Source organism: Rhinoderma darwinii, chromosome 11 (genome assembly GCF_050947455.1).
Source record: "Rhinoderma darwinii isolate aRhiDar2 chromosome 11, aRhiDar2.hap1, whole genome shotgun sequence".
Classification (NCBI taxonomy): domain Eukaryota; kingdom Metazoa; phylum Chordata; class Amphibia; order Anura; family Rhinodermatidae; genus Rhinoderma; species Rhinoderma darwinii.
The window spans coordinates 55,369,894-55,394,673 of NC_134697.1; the positions used below are offsets into that span (position 1 = coordinate 55,369,894).

Sequence of the window (24,780 nt, forward strand, 5' to 3'; positions counted from 1 at the left end):
TTGGGTCTGGGGTCTCTCATCTTCCTCTTGACAATACCCCATAGATTCTCGATGGGGTTTTGGTCAGGTGAGTTTGCTTGGCAATCAAGCACAGTGATACTGTGGTTAATACACCAGTTATTGGTATTTTTGGCAGTGTGGGCAGGTGCCAAATCCTGCTGGAAAATGAAATCAGCATCTCCATAAAGCTTGTCAGCAGAGGGAAGCATGAAGTGCTCGAAAATTTCCTGCTAGACGCTGCGCTGACTCTGGACTTGATATAACACAGTGGACCAACAACAGCAGATGACATGGCTCCCCAAACCATCACTGACTGTGGAAACTTCACACTGGACTGCAAGCAACTTGGATTGATGCCTCTCCACTCTTCCTCCAGACTCTGGGACCAAGATTTCCAAATGAAATGCAAAAATTAACTTTCATCTGAAAACAACAGGACTTTGGACCACTGAGCAACATCAAGTCAAGAGGAAGATGAGAGACACCAGACCCAACAATGCAGACGAGCTGAAGGCCACTATCAAAGCAACCTGGGCTTCCATAACACCTGAGCAGTGCCACAGGCTGATCGCCTCCATGCCACGCCACATTGATAACACCTCATCAGGGCCACAGGCTGATCGCCTCCATGCCACGCTGCATTGATAACACCTCAGCAGTGCCACAGGCTGATCACCTCCAGGCCACGCCGCATTGATAACACCTCATCAGGGCCACAGGCTGATCGCCTCCATGCCACGCCGCATTGATAACACCTCAGCAGTGCCACAGGCTGATCGCCTCAATGCCACGCCGCATTGATAACACCTCAGCAGTGCCACAGGCTGATCGCCTCCATGCCACGCCGCATTGATAACACCTCAGCAGTGCCACAGGCTGATCGCCTCCATGCCACGCTGCATTGATGCAGTAATTTATGCAAAAGGAGCCCGACCAAGTATTGAGGGCAGATACTGGACATACTTTTCACTAGGACAACATTTCGGTATTAAAAATCGTTATAGAAATTGGGCTTACATAATATTCAAACTTTTTGAGATACTAAATTTTGGGTTCTCACTAACTTTTAGCCATAATCACCAACATTAAGAGAAAAAAATTCTGAAATGCTGGAAACAGATCACTCTGTGTGTAATGAATCTACAGTATAGAACATATGAGTTTCACTTTTTGAATTGAATTACTGAAATAAATTAACTTTTTGATGATATTCTAATTCATTGAGAAGGACCAGTGTGTGTGCGTGTGCGTGTATATATATATATATATATATATATATATATATATATATATATATATATATATATATAATTTTGTATTTTAATAAAGCTCTCAAGTCCAGCTTTAAAATGTGGGAACTGTAACACATCTATGTATTCTATGCAGTATTAGATTGTGCTTTTCTTGTAAGAAGCTCTATAGTGTTTGTCTGCCTTTTCAGGTCATTATAGAAAAAAAAGCGGCTAATAAGAGCGCAGTCTTCAAGCATTTCCAGTGCTGCGTGATACACATGAAAATCAGAGCTGCTGCTAGTAAAAGAAGTGCTTTGTTGCAGCAGAAACAAGGAAGGCTTTCTGAACGCAATGCTGCACTGTATTCCTAACAACCTGCGTAGTCATTAGAATAACACGGCTCTATTATATTGTGTCTGTAATGTGTTTATGATGTATGAGGCTGAGATTAATTCAACTTAGATGTAAAGGTTCAGCTCGGGTAATTAACTAGTCTTTTTACTTTATTATTATGTGTGGTGGTAATTCCTTCTCTTTATTAAAAAAACCGAAACTTGAACCTCTTTCCCCCCATTATATAGATCTTTATCTTATCACCTGTATGAGAGGATTGTTCCTTTTATTACTATCATTTAGGGCTACATAAACGTTCTTTTTTTATTTTACAGCTGAAGATAGAACCACCATATCCCCTGGAAAGCCTGGCCAAAGAGAACGGGAGTCATTTGATGCCAGGAATGTGCTGAAGGTCAGTGGGAAATTGTTATAGTTAAAAAGATAATAGTTTAGAGACAATTCGATTTTCCTACACTGGGTATATTGAACAGGGTTTTTCTGGACTTATGTAAATACAGCTTATTCACTGTGTAGTGCAACATTTTTACACTTTCTAATATAGTTTATGTGTCCGTTTTTTTTTTTACCATTTTCAATATCCCGGAGTTCTGTCAGTGAATGGAAACAAAACAAAAAAAACAACAACATTGTTTATATCCAGAGGCTGAAAACCTGTCCAACTGATACAGGTGCAGGGTTTGGTGTATAAGAGCTGGACACCCGTGTCAGTATTGAATGATCACAAGATTTTTTTTAGCCTCTAGGTGTAAACAAGTATGTTTCCATTTACAGGCAGCAAACAGAGATCTTGAAAAGGGTGACAATTGAAACAAAAAATGGAGGAATTTATTAAAAGGTTCAAGCCACTTTACTGTCGTTAAAAAATGACGCACATTATGGCGCACGCGATATTTGCGCAATAATTTGTAATGTTTTACTGTATTCCGACGCTCTTGCCACTTATATAAAAATGTGTCTGGGCTTAGCGCAAGGAGGAGGGGCCACACGCGGCCCGCTACATTTTTTAGTCAGAATTTGTTGTAAATTATAGCGGAAATCTATGCCATCTCCTGGCTGATATTGATTTCCCAATGGGCCGCACAAACAGCCCAGAATGCCAGTCTTTGTAAATCTGCCTCAAAGTATATTTGAAAGCTGCAGGAAAGCCTCAATCATCTCATCAGGTTACAGTGATGACACCCTTGTTGGATTCCAGTAGAATGGAATGGAAATTGTTTAGGTTAAATTATTGACATTGTCATTTCCAAGATCCCCAAACTGGGAGGGGCTTAGTTGTCACATGATTATATGTACCTGTCAAGTGACACCTGCGTAGAGAAAGAAACACTATAAAGTTGTAGCGTGCCCTATTTGTTGATGTGGAACTATATATATGTCATGAAGTTGATGCTTTAATGTATGAATCATACTGTAACAGTCAATATACGGGGCACTCATACTTGACTATGTGCAAGTAAGGAATTTATGAAAACATTATGTGACTTAAAGTGGCGCTGTCAGGTTGCCCTATCTGAGGGCAGTATGGGATAGAGGGGGTACAGAAGTGTACTCATCAACCCATTCACTTCCATAGACCACCATTAACTCCTTCACTACTATTCACCACCAAAGATAGTAAAACATGCAGCGAACATTTTCTGCTGAGGAAAATACCCAAAAATTGACCGCTATATCCAAATGTTCTCCCTGCGGGGTTTGCCATGGAGTTTCCCCCAGAACGCTAAGAGGAAAATCTGAGGCCGGAACATATGTACTATACGTTATGTAAAATCCTATTCACTTGCGTGGAATGAGTTTCTGACAACAGGAGTCTGCAACATGAGAAAATTGGGGAACGCCATTTAAGTATTCGCCTGGCAGCATAAAGACTAAGTACACCCGTGCCGAGTAACTTAGATGTGATAGATGTGATAGTTTACAGGTGGATTCCTCATGTCACAGACACACAGGACCCACTGTTACTGAAGACGTCAGGTCCGCGGGACTGATGGATTCAGTGAATAGCGCTAGATACGGCTGCTCTGAAACTCACTGCACATCCCATATTGGTGCATTTTCACGCACCTATGTGCCCATTGAAGTCAATGGGTGCTGTGTGATTTGCGCATCAAAATGCCATTGGAAAAAAAAAAGAAGTGCTTTGCGAGTGCGTGAAAAACGCATGCCACTCGCAAAGCACACTGATGCAATAACGCAAAGCACACGGACAGATTTACGTGTGTTTTTTATGCACGTAAATCCGTCACGCTTGTGTGAATGCAGCTTTAGGGACATTTTTGTTTATAATTAGTCCATCATCTCGTTCAGGTCTGTAAGACTAAGGCTACAATCAGACGAACGTAGCCAACCTCGGACGTGAAAATTTGCAGTTTTTCATGTCTGAGGTGCACCCGTGTGGGACGCGTTCTCACGCATCACCCATAGACTAGAGTCTATGTAGGGATGCGTGAAGTGCAAAAAAATAGGGCATGTCCTATTTTTTTGCCGACCCATCACACACTCCGTTGAAACATCGGTCGTGTGACGGCCGTTGTTTTAACACTTGTCTGAATAAGCCCTTATTTGTATTTTTAGACTTGTGCCGGTATTTGTTTTTGAGATACAAGGTGATTTCGTACTTTTTTCCTCAATATTGAGTGATTCCAGAATTTTTCCTCTACTAGAACTGGAAAAAATATGCCATTAATTACAATAATTTTTTTTTAATCTATTTGAGGTATGTTTTTACAGAGTCCGAATATTCAGCTACTAAAGAAACATTGTTTCATGTCATATCTGTAGTTTGTGTATTTGTGACAAAGTGAACAAACTGAATTTCCTCTAATTGGGGTGATTCCAGGGGTTGTATGCGGACAGGATTGTGGGCATCCGTTTCATTAAATAGGGAGCAATAAATAATTTCTTGTCATTTACTACGGGCCTATCTGCTTACCGTATAACACCATATTTAAGTGCCCAAGGAGTAGATTCCATAGTGCTGTGTTTTACAACATTTTTAAGCCTTGTACCCCTAGTCAGAAAGTCAATAATGCTTTTTAACAGAATTGCTGCGCTGTCCAAAGTCTCTGAGTGGTAGAATGTCATTTTTCAATTCTGGAACAATTGGGGGGGAGGGGGTGCTTCCTTACTTCACAAGGCTAGCCACATATAGGGGTGTTGAGACATTGAGGTGGGTGAGTTTTGTTCTCCATCTTTTAGGAATGGAAAGAAAGTACATAAATTGGTGGCGCGCTATGCAGATCTTAAGTCAGATTTCACTGCCTGCGCAAAAGAGCCAACCAGCTGCCTACATAAAAGAACTAGCTACTTTTCCCCCATAACAGAGCTAATCATATTACCAAGCCAGCCTCATTCCCTCTATAACAAAGCCAGCCTGTAACAGCACCCCTTATAACAAAGCCAACTTGCAACTGTTTGCTAAAATATGAGAGCCGACTTTCAGAAGTACCCAGGTAACGTATCCCACCTACAATAGCGCCCTATAACAGAGAGCGTGCCTGCAACTGTACCCTGATAATATAGCCCTTAACAGTACCTCCACAGTAGAGCCTCCTTGCAAATATAAAAAATATTTTAGATTAAATAAGAATGAAAAATAAATTTATAGGGCCAAAGTACGAAGAGCTTTTCATATTTAGAATCCTTGCTATTGCTCTAGATTCCCAATAAAAGAACACGGTATGTTTTTTTCCTTCTCCTTTGTGTATTATATTTACTCGTTTCTACAGCTGGAGCCTCACAAAAGAGTCTTGTCGTTATTCACAGTCTACAGGGATTATTCTCAAGAGCATTGATTCAAATATCACCATTTTACTACCTTTGATACATTTGTGTTCCGCTAGTACCTACTATTTTCTGACACTTCCAGTTACATCATTTTCTTTGGAAATGTGTCTTTAGGGATTGTGTGCAGTAACTTATTGCCATATTGTGGATCTTCTAGAACTTAGCGGTGTTCTTGACATGTGTGGTAAAATTAAAGCATTTTTAGTCGTAAACCAGCACGATTAATTTAGTAGTCAATGAGCCCACAGTGCTTTTAATTTGTTTTTAGAATTTATATACAGCAGATTAATTTTTTCCAGACAGATTTCAGGTTTTTTAGCATTTTTTTAAACATTTTTTTTTCAAATGTGAATTCGGGGACTGGAAGTTGTTGAAGTAGTATCCCCCCCCCCCCCCCGCAAAGTCTGATCATTATCTCTAGCTAAGGTGTTTTATTTCATGCCACCATATTTTTCATGTGCGCAAATGCAACAAGATGAAAATGATTTTCCATGGTGGCCATAGGGGGAGATGATAAGTTCATTTTGAAACTTTTTACTATTTCTGAAGAAGTGTTTTACAGAAAAAAAAAAGAACAGTAGGGAAGTGAATTTTGTACACACTTGAAAATCTAGTAAAGAGTAAGGACCAAATTCTGATATCATGATCAACAGTCAACAAAGATGTTCTGGGTACCAGATCATAGAGAGGATGCCCTCGAGTTTCAAAAAGTACCAGCAAAACTGATAAGGTGCATGGAGATTCTCAGTTGTGAGGAATGATTACAAGAATTACATTTATTCAGTCTTGAGAAGATACAGACATGAAAAATTTGTATACATATATAAATGGCCGGTACAAAAAATATTATATTGTGAATAGCTCTTCCATCAAAAGATAAGTGGGCTCTCCCTCTGACAGGAGAAACAAAGGTTCAAGCTCCAGAGGCGACAAATCTTATTTACAGTACTTACTTATCCTCGCCCTATCCCTTCAACGGTTGAACTTGATGGACATATGTAATTTTTTCAACCATACTAATATGGGTGTAACTATAGCCGTAGCAGCAATAGCAGTTGATATGTGGCTCAGAGGTAGAGTGGGCCCATTCAGGTGCAAGAAAATTGGGGCAAATTTTATTATTGATTCTACGCCAGAAAATTTGCACAAACGATGCAATTTGCCCTCACAGCACTTTTCTAAAAAGTGGGCGGAGTTTAGCGAGAGGGGCTGGGGCCGGTAAATGTACTATAATTTACAGCAGAAACTGGCCTAAATTATAGCGAAAATCTAGATTTGACAGAGATACGCCTAAGTTATTATGAGGTGTGCCAATGAAGCGCCAGTCTTAATAAATTCCCTCTCTTGTTCCTTTTTGTGGGAAATGAGTTAGTGGCTGGTTTTCTGATAAATGGCGCTATTATCCATACCTTTTATTATTGCTACTTATGCTACTGTTTCCATTTTCTGTCACTTGGCGGTGGGGGCCCATCTCATTTTGCTATGGGGTCCTATGAATTCTAGGAATGTCCCTGCGTACTATGTTACTTCTAACAGGTTGATTTTCACAGATTTTCAAATGATTGTATGATCTGATCATTTGGTATCAATGATTTATTATTGCAGAGGCTCATTATTGGCAACTTATATCCTTCTTCTCCCTTATTGGATGTATTCTGATTATTTACAAATCCTAGGACCCAGCTCTGGATCCGGCACCAGACAGACCCCATTGACTTATAATAGGGCCCATTGGGTTCCGTCATAGTGTCCATCGGTCTCACGGGAAATATAGCTCTGCATGCATTGTTATTGTTCCTGTCAAATATGACACAATCACTGATGTGAACAAAGCCTTGCATTTACTCTGTACCTGAGAGCTTACACATAAAGTTAATAATAAAAAATAATGTCAAAAATTATAAATTAAATTCACAGAAACATTGAATCGTGACGGCAGGGAAATGTATTTGTTTTTTTTTTAATTTGTCTTTTGAATAATCGTTTTTTGGTTTTTATTGGATTTATGTTTATCCCAGGCTTTTGTAAAATCTCTTAGATCAGCAGGGACTGGTGGGAAATTAGGCATTTACTTGTGCTATAAGCATAAACGTTTACTTCACTAAAACTTTCAGGAAGGTACCGGGCATGGGAAAATTACATTAGACCCATGCAGGATTGACGTTGCAGAATGTCTATCTCCCAGCAGCCTATAGTACTTAGGCTCGGCTCACACAGGCTTTAGTGTCACAAATGTAGCAAATTGCATTAAAACATGCCGATTCTGCTGAGCATTGTTTTGAGTGCCTGCTGCATTTTTTGTTTGATCACAGCATGTCCTTTCCCTAGTGTTATTGTTCCACCGTGGACCTGAAACTGACATTGTGTTTATAACCTGTACTAGTTCAGCAATAACCACATGCCATTTAACCAGAGCCTTTCATCCATTTAGTTCCTATGTTTATTTGTAGCGTAAATGTATCTTTTGTATATAATTCACATTTTTCAATCTAAAAAAAAAACAAAATTTCATAATTTTCATTCTATTATACAATAATAGCATGTTTACACTCACTGCTGTATGTTACATACCCCCCGCTAGATTATTTGTTATGTTCAATTGGCTTTTACTCCATTTATAGTAGTAACTATTGTACGAGACTTGGTATAATATTGATTACTAGACATGTCCTCTAGAAGTTTTTGACATGGCGGTGGAGCATGCGCCGTTCCTCCCAGCTTTCTTCCTTTGTAGAGCGCCGGCTCACACTGTGCAGCTAGGGCGAGCCTGCGCAGAGAAGAATGATGTGTCTCTCTGTTTGCTTGCGTCTCCTGTATTCTGCTATGCTCAGGAAAATATTCACATGACCCGCCAATAAAAAAAATTTAAGAAATAACCCATAAACCATACTAACTTTGTGGTGCACTGATCCTGTTGCTACAGGGTACCAAAAAAATTATAAGAGGCAAAGTGGGCAGTGCAAAGAAGAAAACAGGGAGGTGCATGAAGGCGGGAGAAATGCAAGGAGAAGACAGGGAACTGTAGTACCTGGAGGCAAACCGCAGTTAGGTGTTATGACAAATAGGACCACCCATTCGGCTCTATGTAGAAAACAGCAAGAACAGGAGATGGCAGTAAATGGAAGTGAAGCACCGAGTAAGTTGATTTGGGCATGGAGAGTCTCTCTTTAGATTCTATTACTGTACTGGACAATTGAAGAAAATGATTGATTGTGGGATAACCCCTTTAATGCAGATATCCTTCAGGTATGCAGATATGTTTCATGGTGTAAATGCATTAATTTGTGTTGGAAAAAGTGGGCAGACATTCAGAATCACTTTCCATATGACATCTTTGCTAAGTTTTCTTGTCATGTCTTATGAAACATGGCATTGGTTAGAAGTGTGTGCCATATTCCTCACATGTTGATGGATATGACGCACACTGCACTACTTCCACAGACTGGTGCGAATGGTGTCCCGGTATTTGTACATTTTATCTGCTTTTATTATGTAGGAGTTATTTATTACTTTACACCTGCTCATTAAAAGCCATAGAAAGACCACTTTCTTATCATATGGGCCCTCAGTTGAATCCCTGCACAGCAAAAGTGAAGGCAGATGATCCGCCTGTATTCCATAGCTCTGATATTTTTCTGGGATGTCCAAATGAGTGACCCACCAAACTTGTCCTATATTTCAGGCCTTATTATGAGTTGCCATCTATATACAAACCTGGGCTCCATAGTAACATAGCAATAACTATGCAACTTACATCACAACTTGACATTGCATCTAAGAAAATCTTAATGGGACATGTATAGTTGCCACATAATGAAAATACATGTAATATAAGAACAATTACACATTTACAGGCCCAAAATAACAATTCATAGGTTTTAATGAAATTGCAACAGAAAACAATTGTAGAAGTCTAGAATTGTGGGATATCATTCATTGTTATTTTTATAAATTAAATGCCACTTCTAAAAATGGCTTGTGAATTGCACCTATTATTTTACATATCACTGGGTAGCAGCTAGTGATATCTAACATAATAATCACTGTAAAACAAACCCCTAAAATATACCTTTTATTCATTACTTGAAAGTGTATCATTATTTCTCATGGTCCATAATGAAGAAAAACACCATTCATCACCAGTAACAGAAATATATATCAGGACACTGTTTTCACGGGCACCCATCGGCTTTCTCCATTGACAATACTCAAATAAGGGATTCCAGTTGGTACTGGACTACAACACACCATTGCTGTTAACCCGATTATCATGCTACTACTTATCTCTGGTACTCCCGGGCTAAAGAGAAGAGGGCGTCAACGTAATATTGCCTTCGAGCTCATTTATAAGGGCACGGCCAGACGTGGCTCAATTGCTGTGGAATTCCGCTGCGGACAGTCCGCAGTGGAATTCTCCAGCGGACATTTTTTACATTTGTTTCAATACATTTTTAGGCAAGTTAGTTCAGACGTGGCGGGAAAACTCCACTGCGGACCATAGGCTGTAGTGCGGAATTTTCCCTCTGCAGCATGCACTGTCTGTTGCGGAGAAGAAGCGGAACTTCACTGCGTATTTCAGCCTTTGCAATGCAAAAACTGAAATCTGTGGAAAGTCCGCTGTGTTTTCTGCAACGTCTGAATTACCTGTCAAATATGCAAATGTTGCTGCAGATTCGTTGCGTAATTGCCCCAAATCTGCACCAACATTTGCAACGGAAAAACTCAGCCAGGTCCGGCCGTGCCCTAAGTGACACTGTGATGTTATCGTCTTTTATCTTGTACGTGTTTTTTAGCACTTATTTCTTAGTAGTTTTTTTTAGGTTGCAGTAAGTATTGTTTTTGAGCTGTAGACATGTTTTTTCATTTATTGATCAACCCCTTAGATTTGCAAGGCAACTGCATAGCTATATCTTTACAACTTGTTATGAGTGTTCGGAATTGTTCTGTGTCGAGAAGATATCAGTATGATGACATTTACAGAATATTGCGGCTGTGCCATAATTTACTTACTGGTGGTTATGGTTGCAAGTCAAATGCTCAATTAACATATTACATAGTGCTATTGTTTCTAAACCCTATAAAAAAAGAAATAAAGTCTTGCTATAAATCATCTGTCTTCTCCTAAATACCACTGCAATAAAAGTATGCGATATTTCTATATTAAGAGATGGATCAACGTGTCAGGATCAACACATTTTAATTTTGGGATAGTCCAGGAGACTTACTGCCTGAGGGCTGCGTAATAATTCACTGTCAGTGGCTGCATATCACTGCAAACACAAAGACACAATCTCTTGTGATCCATAGCTTGAGGCATGAAAATATGCTTTTGCCAATAGACAAAAGCGGTGATGTTCCCTGAAGACACATTTCCTTGGGAAAGGAACTAATTGGGAGCAGTCTTCACTCCTTCTACAAGTGTTCTCCTCTGGAAAGTATATTTGTGAATTCAATATTCTTGCCATGTATTTTTAATGCTTATCATTTTTTTCACACTCAATTAGTCTGTTTAATTAAAGAGAACAGACAATAAGCTGCAATTTATAAGCCAGAAGCAAAGCAAAACTCCGATTGCTCCACAAGTTCTCATTTAAGATTAAATTAACTAATGAAAATAAACCAATAAAGAGGGTCCCAAAGCAGTTTCCACAATCTTAAAGAATGAAGACCAGGTTACTGTTGCCCAATTGAAGCTGATTACAGACTTAATAACTACGGAAGTTCAGAATAAGAGAAATATAAGGAATGTAATGCTCTGGAATTTATATTTTCGGTTATGTTTTTATTATTGTCGAAGTTGCGTCAAATTAATTTGGTTTCTCTACTGTGGTATGAACTCTGCACAGAATAAAATACAAAGTTTCTAAAATAGGAAAGTCTAATTGATTTTAGTTTTGCTGTTTGCATAATAATTTGGGGAAGAAGTCTGGCTGTAAAAAATTATTTTAAATAGAATATTATGATTCTGTTCATATGTAAAGACCAGAATATAAAGGTTTTTTTTTTCTTTGAATTTTGTTTAATATTTAGTTTTATAGAGACTGGAAATTTAATTACAAGGCGGGATGGAGGTCAGGGGACCCCCCGGTTGGGAAGATAGGTGCGCGTCCCAGAGATGGGAAACATATCAGATATTTATGGCATATCCGGATATTGATCATGCATGCAAATCAAATGTCTAAGCCTATAAATTCTCAATGTGTCTAGTTCCAATGTCTATTGTCACGTTGGGTACGCGGACCCGCTGTCCGTACCGCCTTGACGGTATGGCAGCTGGCCAACAGGACACAGGTCACAGTCTATAGTTCGTATAGTGTACCTGTGGAAGCTCAGACAGTAGCAAGACAGGCTCGGCTGGGACTAAGCAGCAGGCAGGCAGCAGGCAGGCGCCATACGTGGAGTAGCAGGACCGGCGTGGTACTCAGCACAACACGACTTCAGCTCAGCACGGCACTTGATCAGGATAGCACGGGATACAGGTTACAGGCAGAAGGAACGGGAAACACTGGGAACTGGAAAACACTAGGAGACCATTTGCTTAGACAAACTTAAGGTAGGACAACAACGCTCAGGCAAGGCAGGAAGGGGCTGGGCCCCTCTTATAGTCCTGGGTGCTCATGGGCTAATTTTGCCAAACTCAGGTGCGCGCGCTGGCCCTTTAAGAGCGGGCACGAGCGTGCGCGTGCACCCTACTGGACCCGGACGAGGTAAGCGGAAATGAGCGCTGACGTCTCCTGAGGAGGAGGCTGGGGCCAGCGCTCGCAGATCCATGGCTGCGGCCGTCAGGAGATGAGTGAGCTTGACGGCCCGCGGCCATGGGCATGACAGCTATGGCTTTCTACGCTTTTTTTTTCTTAGCCACTTCAGCATCTTAGAAATGACTAGTGCTTTGACCTGCTAAAAATTTCCATCAATCTTGTCCAATAAATATGGTCTTGCAGTATGCATGTGTTTCTTTCTATTAAAAAGTATATACCATTTACTTTCTTATAACTAATTTTTTCTAGCACTACTCATCTATTATTAATACCCCCACCAAAAAAAGGTTGTACATTATAAAAGAACAGTCAATCAGAGTTTGGTTGTGTCATAAGGAAATGCCCCCCCCCCCCCCAGATTTTACTTAATATATAATTGTTCTAATGCTTCTGCTGATTAAAGAAAATATACATAACTTGTGGACCGATAGTTTTTGACAAGAAAATGCTGCTCATGATTGGCATGTTCGTTTTAAATTATAGAGCCCTAAAACTTGAAGGCATATTTCAGTAAAAACAAAGAAAAACTAAAATAAGCAGCGCCCCCAAAAGCATACTTAACCATTCTCTCCTTATTGTTGAGGGTTGCACCAGGTAGGAAGTGGCTGTTTGCAAGGACCAAGTCACATAAAGTAAAATGAGTCAGCATGAGCTAACAGGAATATCAAAATTTTCAACAGTAAAGCATAGAGAACAACTTTTAGTACAGGTCTGAACCATACATAATCATTAGGCATTGCTACACTATAGTTGTGGTGTAGTTAAAAAAGTTCTGTTGACTTAGGTTAACGCTGACCCATTATAAGGCAAGTCCCAATAAGATACCACATTATACAGAATCCTAAAGATAAGGAGGCTCAGAACAAGCTATATACACTGCAGCAATGGAGTGTCAAGGACCATGCTGTCGTGAGGAGGTAGGCCCCATGAGGGCAACATGTGTTGTGACTCCATTCTACCAGACAAATCCAGGTGAATCTTATTCAGATAGTTAGTTTCTGCAGACAAGGAGTCCACCTTAGGAACATCAGGAGGTTAATTAGTCTAGGAGACACCTGATGTATGAAGGGAGAGATAGAAGCCAGTGAAAGTCAGGCCACATGCCAAAGAGGGGGAAAACCAGCATACTGTCAGCAAGGTGTATCAGCAACGAGGTACACAACTTCCGCGTGAATGGTTGTTGTTTGACACAATATCCACAGTGCCTTAACCTAGTTTTCATAAGAAAATGTGAAGGAATGTTTCCCCTCTCCCTTGTGCCGAGAGCCGATACCCCTTTTGATCAAGAAAGATGTATGGGATTGTGTTGAGTGTTATGCCAGGGGCCTATAAGGGAAGAGATCCTATTTATGGTTTTGTTCCAGCTTGTACAGGGTTAGAAACAGGCAAGCAACAAGCTGACCCTCCCACAGACTGCGAAAAGCAGCTTCCAGCATGAAAGCATGTCAAAAGCCTTAGAAAAGTCCTTAAATATTTAATAAATGTTATCATTGATACATTTTGTTTATCACATGCCAACCTGAGTGTACCAAGGACTACTTAACTGGTTGCCGACACAGGACGAGAATTCTCGTCCTGAGCGGCGAGTACTTGGCGTATTAGGACGAGCATTCTCGTCCTGTGTGACAGCCGTCTGTGCACGCGATCGAGAGCGGGGCAACGGCTGTAATACACAGCCACGGCCCCGCTCTGACAGCGGAGAGAAGAGAAACATCTTCTCTCCGCCGTTAACCCTTTGAACGCAGCGATGAAAGCTGATCGCGACGTTCAAAGAGGGGGGACTGCACATTGATCGCGTCACAGAAAATAACTCAAAGCCCACAACTCGTATGGGCAGACAGCCCAGGGTCTATTGAAGGACCCCAGGGCTGTCTGAACATATTTCCTGTTGTTAGGGCATACTGAGATATGCCCTAACAACTGCCTGTGTACGATCAGTAACAGGCTAATGTACTGGCATATAGATCTATGCCAGTACATTACAGTTACAAAATAAAAACAAAAATTATAAATCCCTTTATGGGATTAAAAAAAAAAGTTGAATGAATGTAAAAAAAAATTAATGATAAATAAATAAAAAGTAAAAAAAATACACAGAAATACACATTTTTTATAATAAATAAACTTTTTAAAATATAAGTCCCAAAACATGAAATAATATAGACATATTTGGTATCGCCACGACCGTAACAACCTGTACAACAAATGTATAACATTATTTATGATGATCGGTGTATGGTGTAAAAAAATAAATATTAAAACTGCAGCGGAACTGCTTTTTTTTCTTCATTTTCGGCAAAATAAAAATGTATAGAAATTAAACGATAATGTATTTGTACCAAAAAATGGTACCTACATAAAGTACAACTCGTCCCGCAAAAAACAAAGTCTCATACAACTACGTCGTACAAAAAATAAAAGAGTTATGAGCGTCGGGATGCAAAGAGGGAAATGTAAAAAAATTGCTCTGTCCTCAAGGCCAAAATTGGCCGTGTCCTTAAGGGGTTAATCACTGTGTCTGGAATTATTCTTTAATTTATTCAAAATGGCTACTGCTAGGATTAATGTAGGAGTAAAAGGTTTTAAAAATATAGTTTTTCAATACAGGATACTGACCTAACTAAATTTAGTACACACAGCTCATGTGCTAAAAATATTTTTTATTTTTTTTCATGTTTTGATTACTTGAGAATCTGCTTTATATAAACTTTCAGATTGCAAGGGAAAACAGCAATTCAATCTCTTTCTTTTAGGATTCAGTTAGGAACACTGTCACTTTTTTTGCTAGAACAACTTTTATTCATGAGTCACATAGTGTTTTAATAGTTCACGTCAATGCACATCTCTACAGGAAACATTGAACAAATAACTGAAAAGAAGGTTTATTGATTGCTGTGCAAATTATAAAAATTGTAATCAAATTCAAATGAAAGGGAAATTACATTACAGCTGTTAAAATTCATATATATATATATATATATACATATATATATATATATATATATATATAAGTACCATATTAGGAATAGCATTCAGTTGAGCAAATTCATCAACTAAATGTTTCACTAATGTAAGTAACGCTTCAATAAATTCTTCACGAAAAAAAATATACATTTTAAGGTTATAGGGAAAGTTTGCCATGCCAACACAAAAAATGCCAGAGGCACCTGGGTAAAAAATTTGGTAGGGGCCCCATAACACCTCTGACCCCCTATCGCAACCACATATAGGAGAGATAACCGTGCATGCACGTGACTCCCTCCACTGAAGCCTATGGTTATGTTACAAAGACAGGTGAACCAGTGGTACCCGAAGACTTTCAATAAAGATAGCCGTATGCATGTTTGGTCACCTCTTTTTGGCTCAATAGGATCACCCAACAGCCATCAAGGATCCGCAGCAAACAAATGAGGATCAGTTAAACCAGGTCAGGTACGTCAATGTTGGGAAGGCCCTCTCTCACTTTGGATACTGAATAACAACCTGTTGGCAAGAGGTCAGCATAGTATCGGACACTGAGTTGTACCCAATGAACAAGGTGAAAAGCCATGTGGGAGAAGATGCGATCTGTGTAGCTGGTACGTTGTAGCTTTGGTCTATTGCTGTGAGGAGTTTAGTGCTATTGTGGAGCAGTTCAAGGCAGGATCCTGGCAGTCGATGTATGGTCGCATAGTTGGGATGTTAGTATGGTAGGATTTCTGTATATGACTCGTCCAGCTTTTTAACCCCTTCGCACTGCAGCCACTTTTGACCTTCCTGACAGCCTTATTTTTCAAATCTGACATGTCACACTTTATGTGGTAATAACTTTGGAATGCTTTTACCTATCCAAGTGATTCTTGTTTTCTCGTGACACATTGGACTTTATGGTTACTGGTAAAATGTGGTCGATATATTTAGTATTTGATTGTGAAAAACATCAAAATTTAGCAAAAAATTGTAAAAATGTGCATTTTTCTAAATTTAATTGTATCAGCTTGTAAGACAGATAGTTATACCACACAAAATAGTTGCTAATTAACATTTCCCATATGTCTACTTTAGATTGGCATCGTTTTTTGAACATTCTTTTATTTTTCTAGCATGTAGAGCTTTAGCAGAAATTTCCCACATTTTCAAGCAAATTTCAAAAGGCTATTTTTACAGGGACTAGTTCAGTTGTGAAGTGGATTTGAGGGGCCCATACAAAACAAACCCAACAGGTGTTTCATAGATTTTATTATAATTGGGTAGTGAAAATAAAAATTTCCCTTTTTCCAATTAGACGTAGATTTAGCTGAAAAGTTTTAATTTTCTCAACAAATAAAAAGAGAAAAATCACCCCAACATTTGTAAAGCAATTTCTCCCGAGTACGACAATACCCCATATGTGGTCATACACTGCTTATTGGGCACACGGCAGGGATCAGAACAGAAGGAGCGCCATTTTGCTTTTGGAGTGCAGATTTTGCTGGATTGGTTTTTGGGCGCTATGTCGCATTGCCATATATGTGGAAGTAAACTGCTGTTTGGGCACAATGTAGGGATCAGTAGGGAGGGAGCACCATTTAGCTTTTGGAGCTTAGATTTTGGTTGGCAGTGTAACACAAATCTATGTATTTTTTTATTTTTTTTTTTACCTGATTATTATTCCACCTGATTATGACCTGATGTACTCTGCACAGCTTACATATACCCCACATTATGAACTCATTTACAAGTAATACTCTAAAGTGAGTTTATGAGTAAATGAGTTTATAATGTGGGGGCATATGTAATTATGACTTAATGTGCTTTTTTCACTTTTGATCGCTGCATCTAAGGGGTTAATGGAAGGGATTGGAGCTAGCTCCAGTCTCTGCCGTTACAGCAGTGTGTCAACTGTAGCATTCAGCTGGCACCGCTGATGACACGGGCTCGGTCTCTGAGCCCGCACCATCTTCCCGTTGGTACCGGAAGCCATTTAGGCCCAGCAGACTATTAGGCAGACTGAGAGGCCAGTGTTAGGGCTTAGGTTGCAATTGCAGCTATCGGCACCCAGGCGATCTCGGCGCTGGGGTCTCGATTGGCTACAAGCACCTTAAATGCAGCTGTCGCTTTTGACCGCTGCATTTAAGGGATTAATGGCTGGGATCGGAGCTAACTTCAGTCCCCGCCGTTATAGCAGGGTGTCAGCTGTAACATACATCTGACACCCGCATCTGATGGCACGGACTCAGTGTCTGATCCCATGCCATCCATTTGTTGTATGGATACAGCATTTTGCAGGAAGCACTGACTTTCCATGACGTATTCATACGACAAATGTCGGGAAGGGGTTGAAAGGATTGTAAGCCAGCAAATACCCCTCTGAGACCTCTTAAACCTGCAGAATGACAGTAAAAATGGTGCATATTAGTTGCAGAGTCGTGTAGACTAACAACCATGATGATGAGTGGTTGGCTCTGGATTATGGAAAGGCTTAGTTTTTGGTAAAGAAAAGTGCTCTGACTCTCCTGGAAGATCTTCTACAGAGTTTTCTCTGGAAACCCATATTGGGAAAAGCAGATTAACAGTCTTTTTATAGGGTACAGGAGCAGAGCTTCAAGTAAGCACATTTTGTGTCTCCGGCAACGCCCTTCTTGAGAAATTACTTTTAACGAGAGAGTATTTTTCAAAATGAGATAATAGTTTGTTATGTGCGCTATAGCTATATATTCCCAGAGAACCCGTTGTAAAGATTAATCCTAGAAGAAACGAAAGAATTATTACGTTTCCCAAAGGTTTTGAAAGTGAAAACACCATTTCTCAAGGTTACAGTTGCCATAAAAGAAAATTTATACGTCAGTAATTCAGATGGCAGACAGCACAAACAGAATCATCAACATATCAGTTGCTGCCTCATTTGCATTAGTTTGTAAAGTGAAATATGCCTCAGCAGTGTCTGAGCGGCTCCATTGTTCCACTCCCTATTCTACAAATAGGTTCTTACGTGCTTCTTATTTGAGAAATCTATGCTCACATAAGAGTCATCCAGCCAGCCTATGAATAAAGGAAAACTTGTCACTGATGGTGGGAAGTCTCTGCATATTTTGCTTTCTGTTACTTTTAGCTGGTTTTCTGTTTTGAGATCTCTGTGATTAGAGAACACATACTTTGGCTTAGGCTATGTTCACATCTGTGTCAAAGTCCCCATTAGGAACTTCTGTTGCAGATTCTGTTGCTTGTACAGGAAAAATAGAGCTTTATCATAAGTCAATGGGTCCTTCGGACGCCCTTAGTGTCCATGGTGTGACGGATCCGTCACAGCGCTGTGGCTTCCATTATAAATGGAAGCTACAATGCAGATGTGGACAGAGGCTTATTATTTAGGAATATGATTTAAAAAAAACATCCGCATTGCACACAGTTGTAGTTTACACTTTTTTTCTGTCAATTAATTTCATTATAATAATGTGAGGAACTTGTCCTCTTGTACTCACCATAGAAAAGTAATATTTTTTTATGCATGCTTTTTTCATAACAGTAATAACAGTAAAAGGGATTGTACAGGATTAGAAAAGCATGATTGCTTTTGTCCAAAAACAGTGCAACGCCTGTTCACATGTTGTGTGTGGTATTGCAGCTCAGCCCTATGTAATTGAATCACTAGTTGAGCAATTCCCCAGAGTGCAAGTTATGGAATTGCTCTGTAAGCGATTGCCCAAAGGCAGCTGGAGACTGTCTGCATAAAGCGTGCAGGTAATTTGCTACCTCAAGTCCGTCACTACTCTGATCAGTCTAAGGCTACTCTATGGTCCTCACCAGAGCCCACCGCAAGGCAGGTTGGATTTGGCTGCATAGAACCCAGGTTGCATTAACAGAATACAGTGTTGGGCAGGAGGTGCAATGCAGGTAACACCAGAACGGAACCCAGACAGACAGAGGGTAAACAGAAAACTGAGGTCAAAACCAGCCGAGAGCCGAATGTCCAAATCAGTCCACAAAAGGGTTAATCTAAAGACAAAGCCGAGGTCCAGTTCCAATAATCCAAATAGTCAAGTGATACAGGGTGTAGCCAGGATCTTGATTAGAAAGTTGCATACACAAAGAAGTTCACAAGCAACAAGAACTGACCAGACTTAAATACTCCACCCTAGAATCTGATAGGAAGAAGACAGAGAAATTAGATTGGCTCTTCAACTCAAACCAGAACCACCCAGAAGCTAGGCTAGTAGTCATGACAATCTTAAAGAGACGGCCATTTCCTAACACCCTATTTACTTTTACATTTTAAGAAATTGTTTTTATTTTGTAAAGGCAGTAAAACATAAAAAATACTATATAAATTTGGTATCGCCGTAATCATAATGATTTTTTTTTTATTAGACGAACATGCAGATGGACATAGGATGTAGGTGGACATGGGATTTGACATTTTGATGTCAGAAAATAATATATGTACAGCATATAATTATATTTATTATTTTAGAATTATGAGAAAAAAACAAGTCCCCTTATGGCTATGTCGATAGAAAAAAATATATTTCTACGTGAAGGCAAGGAGGAAAAACGAAACTAAAAAAAAATGAACTAGCCTAGTATTTAAGGGGTTAAAGATCAGAAAACCCCTAGAGGAAGTAAAACAAATTTACAATATAGGAGACTGTTACTGTTATAGATCTTTAATTTTATTTCTCCCACTCCTTTCTGCCTCCTTGCCTCATTTTCTTAATTTTATTTTATTTTTTCTCTACACATTGTTGGATTGAACTTTGGTGTTAATTCTTTTTTTTGCATAGATTTTTTTTTTTTTTTTTTATGGTCTACTAAAGTGAGCACAGGTGGTCTTTGGATTGTTATTTTACAGCGTAGAACAGGAACAACGCATTGTGATTCAGGTTTGTTCTGGCTCATGCCCACAATCATCATTAGTGCGTAGGTCTGCACAAACTAGTGTGATAACAATATCCTGCAGCACTCCATGCATAATGAAATACTACCTAAGGCCTCATGCACACGGCCGTACCCGTAATCACGGTCCGTGACTACGGGCACGACCAGGTGGTCGCAGACAGCCACCGCATTTTCTGCCCGTGCTCTCATATTACGGTCCTCAATTATCTATGGTTATGTGCATGGGGCCTAAGTGATTTTTTTTCCTATGCATGGAGCAAGCCTAAGTAACTCACATAATACTTCACAAAGTTAGTAAAAAACATTCCAATAAAACATAGATTAAATAAATTGGGTGGTGAACTACATTTACTTATTTGTAGGCAATGGTGACTGGAAAGCTGTATAAGGATAGACTTTCACAAAACTCAGCTTAGTCAGCGGCCGACTGCCAGTAACGAAACAGAGTATCTCTGCACCTAGAGACACATTTGTTTCTTTTGCAGTCAGCTGAACTCTTTCCATTTCACTAAACTTTCTGTAAAACCAAAAGTAATACATATATTTTTAACCAAGGAAGCGGATCAAAAGTGTGGTTAATAAGTTTGGAAAGAAAATGACTTACCGGTGACCTAATCATGAAGTAGAAATATATCAAAGGTCAATACAAAAATTTGTCATATGATCTTTTTATACCCAGGACTGTAATGCTGCATTCACACAAGAAATCTGCAGCTGAATAAAGTCCCAGCCATACGGATGAGATGTATACATATCTCATCCACATGCTGCTAGACAATTTCCAGACGGAAATTAGAGCATTCTATAGATTCTAAAATCTTCAGCATGCTCATTCTGTTTTGGATGTCTACTGCGGATTTCACCTTTTTTAATGTAGAAGGGGTGAAATCTGTAGAAACGCTGCGGAAACACTGCGGCTATGCTGTGGAAAATCTGCAGTATTTCCGTCCCGTGTGAATCCAGCCTTACCTGGACAACAGGGCATCCACTATGTGAGAGAAAAGCATCAGCAGGGCTTTTTTAGCTGTAAGGCTACGGTCACACGTAGCGTAATTGCGGATTCGTGTCTGTTCGGCTTTTTCCGGAAATGCTTAGTTTTAGCGATTGGTGGGGGTCTCAGTGCTCGGACCCCACCAATCCAAACTTCTGACATGTCACTATGGCATATTAGAAGTTTGTTATACGTTTAGTTACCCTTTAAATTGTATCTAACTCTATAGAGTAGCATAGAAGAATTCTCTACATTTGACTTTCAATGAAAACTGGCTGTGGCATTCAGGGCTGTACCTTGAAATTTTTGAGCACCTTAAAGGGGCTCTGTTATTCTCAAATTTACTCAGGAAATTTAGTCACACACAGAGCTGTTGTAAATGGTTTGATAATCAGTTGTTAATCAGGTTGCAGAGAGATGAAGGTCCTAAAAAACTATCAATTATTTTCATCATTTGTTCCTGGCATTCATTTACATATATTATACTGTAGCAGTATTCTAGGAACCAACTTTTATTCAGTGTGAAGATTCACTGGTCAGAACTTTATATAGCTGGAACCACTCACTGAATGCTGTTTTCCAAGCATTTATTGATTTCAATAGTCATTCATAGTTCTCCAAAGAAAGAGTAAGTTTGCAGTGTTTCTCTGTTTAAGCTAATAGAGGGAAGTCCTATTTAGGTATTCAGTCTATTAAAGGGGTCGTCCGGGTATGGGGCGGTTTTTCATACTGATGACCTATCCACAGGATAGGTCATCAGTATATGATCAGTGGGGGTCTGACACCCAGACACCGCATCGATCAGCTGTTCTGGCTGCCTCCTGGCACCGGAAGTTTTGGAGTAGTCGGTGTCGGAAGCAGAAGGCTCTGTGCACTGTAGAGTGGCCGTGCTGCAGTATTGCAGCTTTGCTCCTATTCACAGTATGAAAAACCGCTCCATGCCTGGACAACCCCTTTAACTCAGAATGTCCCAAAAGGGCAAGGGGTACTCAACTGGTTTTAGCAGGGATCCACTTACCTGGGTCTGTGGAAGGTCCAAGCTGAGCACCAACAATAATGTTTGTTAACGTTTCACAAATGTGGTAAAACTACTTACATCAAGTTTTATTATAATTTTTTAGTGGGAAAACTAGACGACCTAAATTAATTCAGACCAGACCCCTAACTTAATACAGACTCCAGGACCTTAAACTCAATCAGACACCAGATTAGACCCCTAAACTCATTCAGATCCAAGACCAGCCCCCGGAAATAAATCAGATCCCAGACCAAACCACCAAAATCAATTCAGACTGCAGATCAGATCCCCTAACACTATTGTGACCCCAGACCAGACCCTATTGGACCCCTAAAATGATTCAGACAACAGACCCCTAAAATTAATCAGACACGAGACCAGCCTGTAAAATTAATTCAGACCCCAGACCAGACAAAAAAAAAAGAAAAATATAGGCTTTCTGTTCTCGGGTCCTCTTCAATTTCAGGTGCCGCCACACACTATGTCTTGACACTGGCCAGCGCCAGGACCTTGCATGCTGAGACCTGGCAGTAGTTCCATTCCTGAAGCCAGATTGCTGTCATAGATTCATTGGGGAAACCATCTTCCAATGCATCTACTGTGTGACGGCAGGTCTGTGGGGTCCAGACATCTAGAGACCACAGTTTGCCAGTTGAAGACCACTGCGATAGGGCATAATAAGAGAACTTGTAGGTAGTAGGTAAGTCTGGTCTTTTACATGGAAAAAAAACTATTAATCAACAGTAATATCATGTTTTTGTAGCATAAAATGTATTGTTTTGTAGGGTACTGTTATTTGAGCACTGTAATGTGATTTTTTTTGGGGGGACACTATATGGCATTATTTGGGAGTGCTGGTGGTTTTCTTTATGCACCATATGATGTTATTGATTTGTTTTATTGGGAAGTGGCTGAAAAGTAGTATTTATTAATTGTTATTTTAGAATGTAATGGTTATCAGATGATTTCAGTATTTTAGAAAGCCTTCTATTATCAATCATGTGGAGCCTTTCTCAGAATTCATGAATGTATTATGAACTTTATTAATAATAATATTACCTATTAATCTTAATCTATGTTTAGTATTTACATTTAGAATGATCACATCAATTTAAATAGAAATATACAACAAACAAAAAACTGCTCTTTGGCTTTTCCAATCGGCAGTCCAGGTTGCAAAGAGAACGGATGAACACTCGCAGTTCATTTAACTTGATTGCATTTCCTATTTACTTTATTCAGCAAGTTAGTATCATGAAGGAATTTGCCATCTGGCACTACGAGTATTATAAAAATGAAATGCGATAAACAGCTCAGGCAAACACACAATTGGGCTTAATAATGATTTTGTACTAAATTGCCGTTGAAGGATTTTGACCTAGTACTTTCTGATTTGTTTTCAACTGTGTGAACATTTAATACATAGACTAAGCTGAAGTAAAGGCTACATTCCAAGGTATGTATTTATTTTATTATGCAGCCCTTGATTTTATCATTTCTCAGTGGGGTTGTCTGATAAAGTGCAGATTTATTCACACTTATTGTAAACTGGAGAGTGCTCAACGCATTTATCATAGACCATACTGAAAGGTTAATACAAGAATTATATATGATAGGATAAGGTCAATTCAGGTCTGATACATTTGTGCTATAAAATCAGAGATTAGATCAAGGAATTCAATAGAAGGAAAGCATTGCTTGAACCCTACAGAACTTATATACGGGCTTCATGATTTGAACATGCACAAACAAAGTTGCAGAACGGATTCAAAGATTGCGCAAATTAGTAGGTCCACGCATAATAGCAAGGTGAAGAGAGATAGTTTACTTAAAGAGACTCTGTCACCAGATTCTCAAATCCCTATCTCCTATAGCATGTGATCGGCGCTGCAATGTAGATAACAGTAACGTTTTTTTTTTTAGAAAAACTTTCATTTTTGGCCAAGTTATGAGCTATTTTATATATATGCAAATGAGGTTCGAAATGGACAACTGGGCGTTTTTTTTTCGTTATGTCCAACTGGGCGTGTATTGTGTTTTTAACTGGGCGTGTTTACGTGTATGACACTGACCAATCAGTGACCAGTCAGCATCATACACTCCTCTACATTGATTTACACAGCAGCGATGTGCAGCCACATACACAGAGATTAACGTTACTGCAGTGTCCTGATAATGAATACACATGAAATCCAGCCTGGACGTCATGTGTATTCAGAATCCTGACACTTCTGAATCTTTTCTTTGAGATTTGCAGCAAGGGAAACGAAATCTCGTTTATCTCCGAAATCTCGCGAGATTTCGTTTCCGTGCTAGAAATCTCAAAGAAAAGTTTCAGAAGTGTCAGGATTCTGAAGACACATGACGTCCAGGCTGGATGATCATGTGTATTCATTATCAGGACACTGCAGTAACGTTAATCTCTGTTTATGTGGCTGCACATCGCTGCTGTGTAAATGAATGGAGATGAGTGTATGATGCTGAGCCTCTAAGTGCAAAAAATATTTAAAGGGTAACTAAACTTTCAAAAAACTTCTGACATGTCATAGTGACTTGTTAGACGTTTTGATTGGTGGGGGTCTGAGCACTAAGACCCCCACCGATTGCTAAAACGAAGCGGCAGAAGCCCTCGGGTGAGCGCTGAGACGCTTTGTTTCTGATCGGCTTTTCTCAGAAAGCCGAGCAGTTGGTGTACCGGCCCATAGACTTTCCAATGAACCTGTACACCAATTGCTCAGCTTTCCGGGAAAAGAAGATCAGAAAACAGGCGGTTCAGCAATCACC

The 24,780-nt window shown here is 39.6% G+C and overlaps 1 protein-coding gene across 2 annotated transcripts in view; it reads left to right on the forward strand.

Moving 5' to 3' along the window:
• Positions 1–24,780, forward strand: part of ASCC1 (activating signal cointegrator 1 complex subunit 1) — a 219,357-nt gene that overhangs the window by 139,828 nt on the left and 54,749 nt on the right. For both annotated transcript variants that reach the window (XM_075841554.1, XM_075841555.1), the window contains one exon: positions 1,901–1,980. In XM_075841554.1, the coding sequence (XP_075697669.1) occupies positions 1,901–1,980 (80 nt within the window). The remainder of the gene's footprint in view (positions 1–1,900; positions 1,981–24,780) is intronic.